At 38.6% G+C, this 16,737-nt stretch overlaps 1 protein-coding gene across 4 annotated transcripts in view; it reads right to left on the bottom strand.

Moving 5' to 3' along the window:
• Positions 1 to 16,737, bottom strand: part of wdr37 (WD repeat domain 37) — a 150,166-nt gene that overhangs the window by 80,121 nt on the left and 53,308 nt on the right. For 3 of the 4 annotated variants that reach the window (XM_072576163.1, XM_072576162.1, XM_072576165.1), the window contains exons 3-6: positions 9,687 to 9,783; positions 9,490 to 9,585; positions 5,779 to 5,843; positions 4,912 to 4,995 (exon numbers count right to left, since the gene is read on the bottom strand). In XM_072576163.1, coding sequence (XP_072432264.1) covers positions 4,912 to 4,995; positions 5,779 to 5,843; positions 9,490 to 9,585; positions 9,687 to 9,783 — 342 coding nt within the window. The remainder of the gene's footprint in view (positions 1 to 4,911; positions 4,996 to 5,778; positions 5,844 to 9,489; positions 9,586 to 9,686; positions 9,784 to 16,737) is intronic. The other variant, XM_072576164.1, reaches the window with a different exon arrangement.

The raw sequence follows: 16,737 nt of genomic DNA on the forward strand, positions 1-16,737 counted from the left end.
TCACACTAATGGGAACATATGGTCTCTGAACTCTCATTATCTCTTTCTTAAAGGCTTCCCACTTCCCAACCATCACTTTAACTGCGAGTAGGCTGTCTCAATCAGTTTTTCAAAGTTCCTACCTAATATCATCAAAATTGGCCTAACTCCAATTTAGAACTTCAAATTTTTGATCGGTTCTATCCCTTTCCATAATTATTTTAAATCTAATAAAATTATGATCACTTGTCCCAAGTGCTCCCCCACTGACACCTCAGTCACTTGTCCTGCCTTATTTCCGAACAGGAGACCAAGTATTACTTCTTCTCGAGTTGGTACATCCACATATTGAATAAGAAACACATTTCTTGAACACATTTAACAAATTCCTCCCCATCCAAGCCCTTAACACTATGACAGTCCCAGTTTATATTTGGAAAGTTAAAATCCTCCACCATTACAACCTTGTTTTTCTGAAATATTTGAGATCTCTTTACATATTTGCTTTTCAATTTCCCACTGACTATTGAGGGACCTATAATACAATCCTAACAAGGTGATCATCTCGTTCTTACTTTTAAGTTCCACCCATACAACCTCATTGGACAATATCCCAGGGACATTCTCCCCAAATACAGCTGTAATCTTCTCCCAAACCCCCCTCCTTTCTTGCCTCCCTTTTTCTCCTTCCTATAGCATCTCCATCCTGAAGCATCAAGGTGCCAGTCTGTCCATCCCTGAATCAGATTTCTGTAATAGCTTTGATATCCCAGTCATGCCCTAATTCTGTCTTTGTCAATGTCAAACACTGCCAGAAGAGAGACAAAATCTTTTAGAAGAACACTGAACACTTTTATGCTATTGTTATCCAAACAACACCACAAATGAACATCCACATGAAATGTTCTGTTTCCCTGAGCTTTAAGATTTATCTTTGCTTTAAGATTCATGTTCTGTGCTGTACAACTCAAATACTCTTCGGATTCTAGGAGTATGCGAAGATTCTGAGACTCAAAACAGAAATTAGGCCCCTATGAGTTCCATCCATTACATTTAAATCCCAGGGGTGAAAGGCCAGTTCTGTTTCCAATCTCTTTCCTCATTTAAATTCATGTTACTACAATCTGCAGCATTTTTTTTTAACAACACAACAGGTTTTAAATTATTGCCTGTTTTTTCAACACTATTCAAAATATTCAGAATAGCCTTTGCAGTTTGCAAAATAAAGATAGTTACAATAAAGTCTGTCATAAAATGTAAAAAAGAATTAAAATGTAGATATTGAGACAAGGTGGGACATTTGTATACTTTCTTAATGGATGCAGAAACAATTCAAAAAATACTTCAAAAGCTACAAGTTAACCAATATAACCAATCCAGTGTGATTTATATCAATAACACATATATGTTCAAATTACATTACATTTGATTGCAAGCATATTCTGTAGCAGAGAGGACAGTGCATAGTGAATGTGAAAATAAATGTACAAGTCTGATGAAAATTAATGTTCAGATGGGATTTTGCAGTACATATAAAACAAGTATTCTTGAAGTAAATATAAAAGGTTAAGTTTTCACAATTTTATCAGAGCTGCCTTCTCATTATTGTGGGCGGCATAGTGGTTAGCACTGTTGCCTCACAGCGCCAGAGACCTGGGTTCAATTCCCACCTCAGGCGACTGACTGTGTGGAGTTTGCACGTTCTCCCTGTGTCTGCGTGGGTTTCCTCCGGGTGCTCCGGTTTCCTCCCACAGTCCAAAGATGTGCAGGTCAGGTGAATTGGCCATGCTAAATTACCCGTAGTGTTAGGTAAGGGGTAGATGTAGGGGTATGGGTGGGTTGCGCTTCGGCGGGGCAGTGTGGACTTGTTAGGCCGAAGGGCCTGTTTCCACACTGTAAGTAATCTAATCTAAACAACTAATGGCGGTTTAATTTGAGGGTCACTACGCCTCAGGTGAGGGGAGACATTCAGAAGGTAACTTTCATTCTAACATCAGCTGGTACAGGAATTGAACCCATGCTGTTGGCATCAATCTGCATCATAAACCAGCTGGCTATTCAACTTAGCTAACCAAACCCCATTAGCGAAGGTTACCTCATAAGACATCCTCAGATGCATCTCAATGTCATTACTTTTATAAAATAGAAACAGCAGCATAGGAGGCATGAGATAAAATCCTGGGCAATCATAACCATGTTGGTGGTGTCAACTTCACAGCAATGGTTACTATATAACTTAGAGCATTGAAACAGGCCATTCAGTCCAACTAGTCTATCTCAGGAACAATGTTTTCAGCAGCATTTGCAGTATTTTCCTCATTCATGTGCCAAGTTCCATATTTTAACTACTTTGTGTTCTTTAAAATAATAGATGTTCAGTGTTTTAATTTGTTGGCATTCATGTTGTACATGAATTTTAAACCTTCTTAATAATTCACCAAAACCATTAAAGCTACCCAACTGCAAAAACAAAAGGAAAATAAAAAGATGTAAAATGCTGAACATCCTGACCATAACAGAGGCACTCGGAGGAAATTATCATCTTTGCTCACCACTCAGCCATTTAAGGAGCAGGAAGAAGCAGCTCCAACCTATAAAGGTATTGCATCAGCAGGATCTAAGCTTTTGGACTCAGAAGTCCAAGGAGCTAGGAGGTGCAACCAACTATTGGCTCTGGGGCTCAGGGAGCTATGGGGGTTTCAAAGAAGCCAACCCTTTTTAGAAATTCATTTATGTGATGTGGGTGGCACTGGCTGGCCAGCATTTATTGCCCATCTCTAGTTACCTATGAAAAGGTGCGGTGAGTTGCCTTCTTAAACCATCGCAGTCCATTTGCTATTGGTTAACAGAAAGGAATTCCAGGATTTGACCCGGCAACACTGAAGGAACAGCAAAATATTTCCAAGTCAGGACAGTGACTGGCTTGGAGGGGACCTTGCAAGTGACAGGGTTTAAAACTGCAGGCCAGTTCACCCAATATCTGTTATTGGGGAAAAGTAAAAATCTATTATTCAAGAGTTTATAGCAGGATGATTAAAACAAAATAGAATCAAAATGACTTGCTAAAGTGAACTATTTTAGTTTTAGTTTACAAAAACATTGAGAAAATATCAAGTAATGTGGAAAAGGGCAATCTGCAGTTGCACAGTACTTGAATTTCCAAAAGCATTTGACGAGAGTGCCACATCACATCAAAGTTCAAGATTATCGTATAGAGAGAACATATTAGCATGGACATAGCACTGGTTGGCTAAGAATAGGCATAACTTGGCATGATGTAATAAGTGCCTCAAGATCAGTGCTGGAGCCTTAACCATTACCAATCTATAGCAATGACTTGAATGAAGGGACTGAATGCATGGTTGCTAAATTTACTAAAGAAACTGTAATTAGTAAGAAAATAAGTTTCGAAAAGATCATGGCGACACTACAAAGGGAACTAGATAAATTACATAACAAAAAATATGGCATATGAAATATAATGTCAAAAACTGTGAAGTGTAAATGGTCCATCTCCTTAAACTCAGTGCTGTCCTCTGTGAAAGTAGATAACAACTATCTGTTAACTATTGGTACAATCCATAAATAAAAGGGTGAAGGTCATAGAGGATAAGTAAAATGACCATCTTACCTTGATCTGCAACAAACTAAAAAGGACCATTTTAAACCTCTACATTGAATGTATGATACTACAGAGGCAATGCATATTGCTTGATCCTTGTCTGCTCTCAGCTGACAAAAGTATTGTGCTTATGATCCAGCATGCAGCCTTTTCAGAGGTGTTACAGGCAGTACTATCACTTCAAAGCTTACTTAAAGTCTACTTGCTCTGCTCCTTCCACCAGCATGTTAACTTGCTATCTTGTTATCCATAAGTCCAACTGACTGACTCATAAAACACATTACCATAACTCCATTAAAGCAGTTCAGCAAAGCAGTGAAAAGGACAGTAAACTACCTAAGGAAGTCATATGGAAGCTAGTAAACTGGGCAGAGAGGCACAAACGAAATGTAAGGAGATAAGTTTTGACATGAAAAGAAAGTGGTTATATGAATTAAATGTGAAACTTGAAAAAGAAAGGCAAGAGAAATTTTTGGATCCTTTAAACAAGGGAGGGAGCAAGTTGACAAAGCTGTTACAAAAGCTAAAAGGAATTCTGACAATGGAGCATTCTTAAGCCTGTATGAATCATTAGATGTGCCACACAGAATGTTCTATCCAATTTGGATCCCTGAGATTAGGAAGGAAATGAAGCCTGGGGCAGAATGATTCACTATGGTAATATCTAGAAGGATGGGCCTTCATTACGAGAAAATTGGGGGAAAAAAAACAAGCTCTTTTTCTAATAAAATGGCAGCTATTACCACTATTGATAATTTGCAATCACGATTCAAGTGTCCTAAATGTGTTGCAGTGCATTCTCCTTTCAAAGGCTCCGAAATGCAATACCCCATTTACATAAGTCACCAACTGATCTCTTTTCATTTTTATCTGAAATGTGCCACAGTGACGTATGAACTAATATTTCTACTGAAAGAACAGAAACAAAGTACAGAAACTTTTCTCCCTCCAGAATCCAATGCAGCTGTAAATATCACAGGGGATTCATTTAACAAGCTGTTGATCCCAAATAACAGAAAATCAACACTTATGAAAACTGATGCCAAACTTTCATTGGTAAGTTAACATTTTTTTTAAACAGCATAGTTACAAAAAATGCAAAACAAACACTCATATCCATTTGTTCTCTACTGTTAATCACATATCATACATACACAAGGTTACTGACGTTCCAAAAATGTATGACATTCATCCAAAAGCACTTTTGTTATATTTTCCACAACATAGTTCAAAGTACTAAGCATCAAACATATCATCACCATTACCAATTAGATGCAACATGCATATGGATTCACTGAAAAAGAAATTACCCACGAGTCTCCACCCCACAGCTCCCAACTTCCCATGTTGAAGTTGCGTACTCCAATTGCTTTGCCTGGGAAAGAGTTTGACCGCTATATCGTAAGCGGAAGAAAAAACTTAGATTTGTTGCTTGCTGGTAAGACTATAACATTTCCAGATGAATTTGCAGCACATCCATCAAATAAATGTTCTAGTTTAAAGACAGCGAGAATCAAAAAGATCGGCATTTAGAGAAAAACCTACATTTACTTGCATTCACAAAAATCAAAGTGCTTTGCAAACAATTAAGTACTTTTGAAGAGGCATCTCTGTCATAATGCAGGAAATGTAGCAGCCAATTTGTACACACAAGTCCTGCAAACAGTCAGGTAACAAAACCAGGTTGATTTAATGATAAACATTGCCAGGACATTAGCAATAACACCAATAATTAGTAAAATTGGATCATCTACATCCAGGGATCTTTTACAGCCAACTTTGAAGATAAACAGACCCTCTGGTTAACATGTCATCTGACAGAGGGCACCTCTGATTGAACAAGACTCCATCAGTATGGACCTTGATTTTTCTCTTCAACTTCTGGAATGGGACTTGAATCCAAACTTTGCAGCTCAATGTGAGAATGTTTCAAGATGAGTCATGGTCATGTTTAAATTTTATTTAAAAATCACAAAACATATTGCATTCCAATAATTTGTTTTTGTATACTTTTTAATTCTAGATTTTTGTTCACTGAAATACCAGCAGAATAAAATCAGTCACATAAAATTAGTGCATTTGAATTAAAACTTTTTTCCACAAGTTATGATGGAATATTATACTTACTTAATTTTGGCAGAAACTTTGCATACATTGAATACATTTCAATAACATACCTTGCTAGTAGAGGCCTTGTAGGTTGTTTTCAGTTTTTGAGATAACTGGCTGGTACTGTGGCTTGCTGTACAAATACAATCAGAACTTTGTCAACCAAAGAACGTTGCATGTAATACACGTAATAAGCCAGTTCTTAACATCACTTAAAACACCAATCAAATATTGATAGAAAGAAACAAAACATGAATTACCTCATTTTCTTTTAAACACCCCTCTACAGAGATGAAATCTGCAACAAATGATCTTAACAGCAAATCACCAAGATTTTTTAAAAAATGTATACTAACCAACTGTTAAATGGTGATGAATACATTTTAAAAGATAAAATGATCGGGGGATATGGGTGAGATTGTAAGTGCATCTTTTGTAAACAACACGCAATATAATTAGGTCAAAACAGCATATATAAGAGAGAACAGTTAGACATTTAACATAAGGGGGAGAAAAAGTGCGGACTGCAGAAGCTAGAGATCGGAGTCAAAAAGTGTGGCACAGGAAAAGCACAGCCGGTCAGGCAGCCCTCAAGGCGCAAGAGAGTCATGGGAGGTGTGGGAGGTTGTGCTGAGAGATAAATGGGAGGGGTGGGAAGTAGTTGGGAATGCGATATGTAGATGAAGGTAGGGGATGATGGTGATAGGTTAGAGTGGAGCAGATAGGTGGGAAGGAAGATGGTCAAGTAGGACAGTTCAAGAGGGGGGTGCCAAGTTGTAGTGTTGCATCTGGGATAAGGTGGGGAGAGGGGAGATGAGGAAACTGGTGAATTTGGCAGTGATCCTGTACAGTTGAAGGGGCTCAAGGTGGAAGATGAGGCGTTCTTCCTCCAGGCATCAGGTGCCTAGAATTTGGCAGTGGCGAAGGCCCAGGACTAACATGTCCATGGCAAAGCGAGATGGGAAGTTGAAGTGTTTGACCACAGGTCAGCGAGGTTTAGTGTATGTGCCCCAGAAATGTTCTCTGAAATGTTCTTCAAGTTGGCGTCCTGTCTCCCCGATGAACAGGAGACCACATCGAGAGCAACAGACACAGTAGATGGTGTGAATGGACGTGCAGGAAAATCGCTGTCGGATGATGACCATCCTTAATTGCGCTTGAACTGAATGGATTGCTCGGCCATATCAGGCAGCAGTTTAGAGTTCACCACACTGGTTTTCGTCTGGAGTGCCACATAAGTCATTTCCTTCTCTAAAGGATGACTGTTTTATTGGTTCATGGGATTGCAGGCACTGCTAGATAGATCAGCATTTATTGCCCATCCTCTAATTGCCCTCAAGAAAGTAATCAAGAGCTGTCTTCCTGACTCTCAGTGCTGTTTGCGAGTTCTAGGATTTTCAACACAACAACATTGAAGAAACAGTGATATAATTCCAAGTCAAGATGGTGTGTGGCTTGGAGTGGAACCTACAGGGGGCAGCATTCTTATGCATCTGCTGCACTTCTCCTAGCTGGGGGCAGTTGCAGGTTTAAGGTGCTTTTAAGAAGCTGTGGTGTGATACTGCAGTGCAACTAGTAAACATCACACACTGCTGCCACCTTACATCGGTGACGAAGGAAGGAAATGCCAATCAAGCAGGCAGTTTTGTCCCGGATGGTATAAAGCTGCCTGTGTGTTGTTGGAACTACATTCGTACAGACATCCTGATATGTGCCTTCTAGATGATTGACAGATGAGACAGAAGGCAAGTTACTACATGCTGAACACATAGCCTTCAAACTGCCCTTTCAGCCACAGTAATTACTTTTAGATAGATTACTTAGATTAGATTACTTACAGTGTGGAAACAGGCCCTTCGGCCCAACAAGTTCACACCGACCCGCCGAAGCGCAACCCACCCATAACCCTACATTTACCCTTCACCTAACACTATGGGCAATTTAGCATGGCCAATTCACCTAACCTGCACATCTTTGTGACTGTGGGAGGAAACCCACGCAGACACGGGGAGAATGTGCAAACTCCACACAGACAGTCGCCTGAGGTGGGAATTGAACCCGGGTCTCTGGCGCTGTGAGGCAGCAGTGCTAACCACTGTGCCACCATGCCGCCCAGCAGTTGAATTTCCAGTCAACAGTAACTGTCCCCCCCCAAGCCATTCACAACAGATAACTAAGGACAGGCAAATTGTGTTGGTCTCACAAACTTGATGGCATGTTTTGAGAATGTAACCAAAAATATCAATGAGGATAGAGCAGTAGGCATTATCTACATGGACTTTAGTAAAGCCTTTGACAAGGATGCACATGGTAGATTAATTAGCAAACTTAGATCATATGGGAGCCAGGGTGAGTTCATTAATCTGATACAAAGTTGGCTTGACAGGAGAAGTCAGAGGGTGGTGGTGGAGGGTTGTTTTTCAGGCTTGAGACCTGTGACATGGCATCCTGTCTGGTGTTCCACCAGGGTCAATGCTGGGTCCACTTTTGTTTGTCATTTATATAAATGATTTGGATGAGAATTTAGAAGGCATGGTTAGTAAGTTAATTGAATCTCCCGGATAAGGTTTGAACCACATTTCCTGCTCATTAGCCTGAGTTTCTGGATTTCAAGTCCAGTGACATTACCACTACACCACCATCTCCCCTCATATTTAAGTGACAGTGAAATGAATTATGTAACCACTAGAATGATACCAGCCATGAAAGAATATAATTATAATAAGAAAACAATTTCATCATTCAGATTTTTAAAGATATTTTAAAGGTAGCTGTAAATACTGTGCTGGATGTCTAAAAGCTTGAAAGGTTTTATGAATAAAGAGGGAAACTAAATCTAGAATTAAGAATATAAAATCACAAGAAATAGGAGCAACAAGGATCTTTTGGCCCATTAACCCTGTTTCACCATTCATTAAAATGACAACCGATCTGATAGTGGTCTTAACCACACTTCTCCTATCTGCCCCAAAAATCAAACTTGAATGTATGTGATGGCCCATCCTCCAACGTGTTCTTTGGAAGAATATAAGTGCAATGACAGATGGAAAAATGTGAGTAAACTATTTGGTAAACTTTAGTTATTTGGAAGAAAAATCAATACTACATTTTCAGATTTAAATTCTGATGTAAAATTCTGTATTTTCAAACACTGACCTTTAGAATTCTCTTAATTCTGTTTTGATACATGAATGGCAAACATATGTGAGAGAAATCACTCATAGGTAAGTGTGCAACTTAGTGCGTAAAACTGAGCAAACAAATAGCATACTATCATAATTTCAGCAATAGAAATTGTCACTTTTATCCATTACACAATGCTGGCATCAGTTGCATGCTGGGATTCTTTAGTTTGTGGCTTTAATCTTCAATACTTCTAGTTTAACAATTGATTCAAGTGGAACAGCTACATAGATTACCCTTAAAAGAAAGAACACTCTCTCGCTTTGCACTTATATTTGTCCAAGGAGAATGGCGGTGAATGTGTTAGCACATAAAATACCTTTAAAAAACTGAAAATTAAAAATCATTTTCTTATTATAGTAATATTCTCCCACAGTCCTGGTATCATTCCAGTGATTATACACGGGTCATTTTGCACATTTCCCATTATACAGTCCAGAATGGGCTATTCAGAACATTCAAAACTAACTGTAGCACAACATGCTGTGGCCTACAAAATTAACATGCAAATATCGTAAGTTTTAAGTTCTACCATTTTATACATTTAAATTCACAATATTTTTAATAAATATAATTAAAGGCTTCATTTTCTTCACCTTTTGCCTTTAGCTGTCCTTTGCTTAAATCTCCCCCATCCACTGTTTGACCTTCAGCTGTCAAACGATCATTCAAAGTTTCAATTTCTCTTCGCACTGTAAGATAACGAGGCACATTGTGAACCCTCATTTTCCACACAAAAATGATAAAATTGCTTTGACTGTTTTTCAAGTAACTGTATGCAGATGATACTCACATTCCAAATTTTCAATGTACAAATTTTCAAACTCTCGTTCAATCTGTCCAAACAGTTCCAGCAAAGGTTGCCGAATTGATGATGGTAGCTTGGAATCCTGTAGAGAAAACAGTAAGAGTCACTTGATAGTTATTAACTAGAGGAGTATTTTAGAATATTATTCCCATTGTAGATCAACGACTTCAATTACTGGAGGATCGCTACTTATTCAGAATTCCAATATTCTTTTGTTCTGTATGCGTATCTGATGAAAAGATTGTTTCTTCTCCATAACTGAGCTAAGGTCGACAGTGAAAAGGTATCACTGTATTTGAATGCATCAATTCTTAGAGACAATAAAACTTAGATTCTTAAAAAACCATTCACAATGAAAAGATGAATTACTGAGGTCTAAAACCAACTAAGTATTTGGATCATTATGAAATATTCAGCAAATAGATTCAAATGCAAAAAGCGCACAGTTCATTTTGGCAGGGGGTGCATCAGAAAACCGTCAACAGTGTATTACAACAAAAGGATGTGCTAATAGACCAAGATCAATTGTAGAGCTGCTTTTATATTGATTAATCTTTTATACAAAAGCACTGCAATAAGGAAGCAATCATTAACATAAATGTGGCATAGATAAAGCCACATCTATTTTCTTCAATTATCAGTTAAATCAATAAAAATAACCACACATTTAAAGCAATTGTCAAAAGTAGTTACAAGTTGTGACATTTAACACTCATATTATGCCAAGTCTAAAAGGTCACTGCTCCCTCATGTCTCTAAGGCTGTATTCAAAACCATTTTATTGACTATGTCTTATAATTTAAATTAAAACCATATCAAAAAGTACTTGACATAAAAATGCAATGAAAATTAATTTTATGAGTTTGTCTTGATAACTGAAAAGCTCAGTTTGGTATGAATTGTCACCAAAACCCAGTACTTAACCAAAGCAAAAAGTCATTCTGTTTGAATTCAATAAATGTTCACTGTTAGATACCCTCTCCCAATAACAGAGTGGAAACAGAACATAGTTTGAAATCATGCCCGGAATGCAAACTTGTTTACCATTGAGCAAACATAAAAACTAAAATATAGCAACCAGGCTAACTGTATTAATTATAAGCAGACAGTAGGCACTAACTAGGCATTTCCTTGCATCATAAGCAAGCACAAACAAACTGTCCTTGAGTCAGGAGTTGTACATTTATAAAGCATTATTCTATGAAGAAATGCAATCAAATGTGCAAAGATTGGTTCCAGTTTTATCTTTCACTAACTGGCTTTCTGATAAGAGATCATTCCAGAGAAAAGAACCACCAGTGGAAATTTAACAACCCTTACTATCCAAACCTTGCAATCTAACCTGAAAAGCTTGAAATGAATTATTGCTGCTTATCCAAGGAATGTTTGTCGCAAAAGGAAGAAAGAATGCAATCAGGATCGGTGATTTGCTTAAAACAGGATGGAAGAGCTAACACTTTTCAAACGTACTGGAAAATACAATCAGAACATTTCAAACCAACCTTTGGTTGACACCTGATTCAGAAACATGTCCACCCAATGTCCACATATGGGGAGAATGTTTTGTTAGAAAGTATGACCAACTGGATGAGAGCACTAAAAGCATGGAGTTGATCACAATAAAAGTCCAAAGTTTACTTAATGCCAATGACCCATAATCAGCCTACGTTTCCAGCCACTTAGTCTCCATGTTCTGCAAATCCTCCCTCATTTGTTATGATCCGAGCAAATGACAACACCTTACAGATCAGATCCCAGGGTACAAATGGGCTCAGTAGACCATAGGTTTTACTTCTCTTTTTGTTACCATGGAGGTCAGTCACTGAACCTATTCACAAGAGGCTACCAATGTACTTCTACCAAAAGAACATCAATGTTTATTAGACAAAAGAGAAGCATTGAAGCAATCTCACTGCAACCATTAGAAAGAATGATTTGCCTTTTTAGCCCAGTAATATCCTTAAAAGAGCTCAAATCTCAATGAAGAGCTTCTTGCTCAAATGGCATGGCTGTAATCAGTGACCATTGTGCAGATTATTGCACATTCACTAAGTATTATTTTCTTCAGTTAATGTCTTGCCCTGAGACCCTTATGACCAACCGTTAACTGAATTCACTCATTAAATGAACATTCACAACAGATCCTCTGCCATTATGGGCCTTGTTCCCTTTCACAAACCTGCTTTTTGCCTGTGTTTTCTCTCCCTTTGTAAGATTCATGTCAGCAAGCACCCGAACAATTCTCTCTCCAGGTCATTTAACTGAAAGTACATGATTTCTTGAAAATTTTGTTTTGAACTCAATGCTCAAATAACTTGGATCTCATAAAAAGTCAGATTTTCACAGAACTGGAAAAGTAAAATCCACTTTTCTGCCACTTCTGAATCATTAGTTTCAAATAATTATAAATAAACACCTTTCATAACATATCTCCCTACTATTTTTAAACCCCACTCATTGACCAAACCTTTGGTTACCACTTCTAAATAATCCTTCTTTAGGCATTGTTCAATGAAAAAGAACGACATAAATGCAAGTTGTTGGTGAGTCCTCGTTCAGCAGTATTTTATCCGTGTTTTCAAACTACTCCGTCACCCCAATCACTGGCTTTAAATTCAACAGAGCTAATTACGTAGCTCTGAAACTCAACATCTGCAATGCAAATAATATTTTTTCCATTAAACACGTTGAAACACCTCTGCAGTTACTATCACACATGATGCACACGTGTCATCCCGCTCCCGCCGAATCGATGCAAAACACTCAGACACATGATTTTACCTCCTTCATCTTTATTCCAGGCCGTGGAGAGAGAGAGAGAAAGAACAATCACCCATCTGCACAGAGACATGAATTCACGGTCTTCTCTGGAAGAGTGGCTTCTTAATGAATTATATAGACATTTTACAGGGAGGAGCATCCAGATAATGCAACATACGTATTGATTGGGTGACCGTTACAATCAGCAAGCAGCAACAGTAAAGATTATGCCATCTGCTGTTACGCAATGAATGTTCTTAACCTTAAATGGCTTCACATAATGAATACCTTTCACCTTATTAACTGACCTTACATACGGAATGCTTCCAATATTGTTAAACAGCTCTACATAATGACTGCTTTTCCATCTTGTTAACACATTACCCTTGCCTCCAGCACCTCACTGTTAACTGCAAGTTCTTATCTGATCTCGGTCATGCTCAGCTGAACTGTTTGTTTCACAAAACTCAAAACTTAACTCTTTCCCTACCTGCTCATACCCGATACACATTCTCACTCCCTCCTTTTATCATTTCATGCTAACCACCCAGATGGCACTAACAGCTTTCATAAGACTCTGACTGCCAGTAATTAAGCAACTTATTCAGAACAGCATTCAATGATTATAACAGAAATTACTAGTCCATTACAGGAAAGAGAATTTAAAGAATCCTCTGATGTGGGAAAAAAAATTACCATAAAGTTCTTAAATCCACAGTCCTTAGTGACCATCCATCCCCACCAAGTCAAGTGGAAATGAGCCAATTATCCAAAATCTCCTTCAATAAGGTCCAACCTGAAAACAAAATTCAGTTTGTCCTTGCACACCACTCCACAGAGGAATCTGAATTCTTGGAAAAGGGCAGTTAAACACTTCACAAAACCGACAAGACTTCCACCCTTTCAAAGATGCTTCACATGGAGGATACCAGCGCATCTGAGTATGCAGTGCAGCAGCAGGCTAGGTGAATGCAACATTCTTTGCTGCTTCTGCTCCCGCTCTGCTGTTTAAACGTAACAAAGCCAACTGGCTGTTTTGATGCTAGCTTAGTCAGTGAACCACCATATCCCTTAAACTATCGAAAGATAAGGTAAAGCTTACATGGTTTAATGTCCGTAGGAAGGCCACTGACAAAAAGTGTACCGACCTCCTCTTCACTGTTATTAGCTTTATTTTTCGTGCTCGTGACTGGGAAGCTGATTGAATCTACTGGATCAGGTTGTGGAGGGGTGGGCGGTGGTCCGAAGGCATGCTTTACCTGTGAATGGTGAAACTCTAGAGATGATGTTAGCTGATGAAAGTATCTATGCATTTCCTCTCTCATTCGTTCCTTGCCAAGGTGGTTATCAGTATGGAGACAGTCGCACATTTCACTACAGTAAATTGTGTCTGCCTATTTCAACATTCTTTGAATTCTTGAAGTCTGTTACTCTGTTCAGACATTATAACATTATCAAGTTTTATACAATCCATAAACTTCTAAATTGTATTGCCTGAACAATTCAATCAATTATAAACAACAATGAGTGGTCTGAAAATCAAACCCTCATGGGACCCCATTCAGGTTATTCAAAATTATTTTCTTTTAACAAATTGATACTTGGCTAATGAGAAAACTGTCAGGAAAAGTACTTCAAAAGTCTGAAACAGCAAGAAAACAACAAAAATGTTCCCTGTGCTTTACCAATTGAAGAGGCTTCAGTTTCAGTTCAGATTTAAACCTCAAATATTCATGGGAAACAAATGCTGAATATTTTAAAATATGTTCTTCAAATGAAACCTCCCAAATAAAAGTCAGAATGCAGTGGCAACTTTGGTAGTGCTCAAATTCTTTGAATTTGCATTACAAAGGGGCCAATGAAGTCTTAACAATAATTAACAGAACTGAAACAGCTCAGCCTGAAGTTCAAATATTCTCTAAAATCTTAACAAAACATCAAAATTAAAATGCACTCTCCTTTTTGTGAACACTCCACATTAAAAAGACAAAGATATTTTAATACAATACTCTCATCTGGTTAAAGCATGACCACTGACCTAATTGATTTTTCTAGGCAGGCATTCTGGAATTTCAAACAAATCAGGGGCTCAAGGCACTCAATCAACTCGTTTTAAGGTTACAAGTTTGATCATTTTAAAAAGGACATAATGTTGTAAAATTTCAATGTAAAAACAAAATCTGCCCCATTACATAGCCCACAAAACACAATGAATTGAGATCCTGATTCAAACAAGGCAAAACAGTGACTTAAAAAGATTTTCAGAACCAGTATTTTAACAAACCAATATTTTTAAACATCGAACTCCCACAGCATGGCACAATTTACATAGGTTCACGGTCTTGATTAGATTAGATTCCCTACAGTGCAGAAGCAGGCTCTTTGGCCCAACAAGTCCACACCGACTCTCCGAAGAGTAAACCACCGAGACCCATTTCCCTCTGACTAATGCACCTAACGCTATAGGTAATTTCGCATGGCCAATTCACCTAACCTGCACATCTTTGGACTGTGGGAGGAAACCGGAGCACCCGGAGGAAACCCACGTAGACACAGGGAGAACATGCAAACTCCACACAGACAGTTACCCGAGGCTGGAACTGAACCTGGGGCCCCTGGCGCTGTGAGCAGCAGTGCTAACCACCATGCCAACTGCTCTTCTCTGGAAGAGCACTTTCTTAATGAATTAGATAGTAATTTTACAGGGAGGAACATCCAAGTAAGGCAACATACATATTAATTGAGTGACCATTACAATCAGTGAGCATCAACAGTAAAGATTAAGCCATCTGCTTTACATAATGAATGTTCTTAACCTTAACTGGCTTCACACAATGAAGACTTTTCATCTTGTGAACTGATCTGACGTACTGAATGCTTCCAATATTGTTAAATGGTTCTACATAATGAATGCTTTTCCATCTTGTTAACTTGTTACCCTTGCCTCCAGCACCTCATTGTAAACTGCAAGTTCTTATTTGATGTGAGTCAAGATTAGAGTGGTGCTGGGAAAGCACAACAGGTCAGGCAGCATCTGAGGAGCAGGAAGATCAATGTTTCGGGCAAAAGCCCTTCATCAGGAGTCCCGATGAAGGGCTTTTGCCTGTAACACTGATTTTCCTGCCCCTCAGATGCTGCCTGACCTGCTGTGCTTTCCCAGCACCACTCTTACCTTAACTCCAATTTCCAGCATCTGCAGTACCCACTTTCACTGTATCTGATCTGAGTCAGGCTCAACTGAACCTCGTTTCACAAAATCTCAAAACTTAACTATTTCTCTGCCTGCTCATACCCGATACATATTCTTACACGTGGCAACTTAGAAGGCTTACAGCCACTACACATGGTTCAATCTGTGCTGAGTTAAAAGCAGAAATGATTGTAATGTGCACTGCAATCTCATATCTCCAATGGAGTCAGCTTTTCTGAAAGAGTGAAGGGTTCTACACAGCTGGCTAATCAGTGTTGCAGGAGTTCCGTTGCGATTACCAGCAGATATGTAGTTTGCATTTACTATTAAAGTCACTGAAAATGTCTATTGTTCAAGATTTGATCACAAGTATTTAAACAATTGTTTAAGATTTTATGACTTTTTCAAAATTTTGATGTACAATTTCATGAAACTTAGTTTTATTTGTTTAAAAAAACAAATCATCTGAGTTACCATAAACAATACCTTTGGAGGCAGATGAATAGCTTGGGTAGACAAATGGGACAAGATTCTTCCACAAAGAAACACAAGCTGGTAATGGTTATGATCCTTCAAAAATGGAGGTTGTTAGCAAAAGGTGGGGTGAAAGTTGATTTACTGAATCATATTTACAGCACAGAAGAAGGCCATTGTGTCTGTATTGGGGCGACACGGTGGCACAGTGGTTAGCACTGCTGCCTCACAGCAACACAGGCCCGGGTTCAATTCCCGCCTCAGGCAACTGTCTGTGTGGAGTTTGCACATTCTCCCAGTGCCCAGGTTTCCTCCCACAGTCCAAAAATGTGTAGATTAGGTTAATTGACCATGTTAAATTGCCCATGGTGTTAGGTGAAGGGGTGTAAATACAGGGAAATGGGACTGGGTGGGTTGCTCTTTGGAGGATCGGTGTGGACTTGTTGGGCTGAAGGGCCTGTTTCCACACTAAGTAATCTAATCTATAATCAACAAAGCTCTAACCGTGCTAATTCCATTTTCCTCACTTTTAGCCCACAGATCTGGAGGTTGTGGCAACATAAGCAAATATCTAAATGCTACTTCAATGTTACGAGATTTTGGATAGAATTC

This window comes from Chiloscyllium punctatum, chromosome 8 (genome assembly GCF_047496795.1).
Source record: "Chiloscyllium punctatum isolate Juve2018m chromosome 8, sChiPun1.3, whole genome shotgun sequence".
Classification (NCBI taxonomy): domain Eukaryota; kingdom Metazoa; phylum Chordata; class Chondrichthyes; order Orectolobiformes; family Hemiscylliidae; genus Chiloscyllium; species Chiloscyllium punctatum.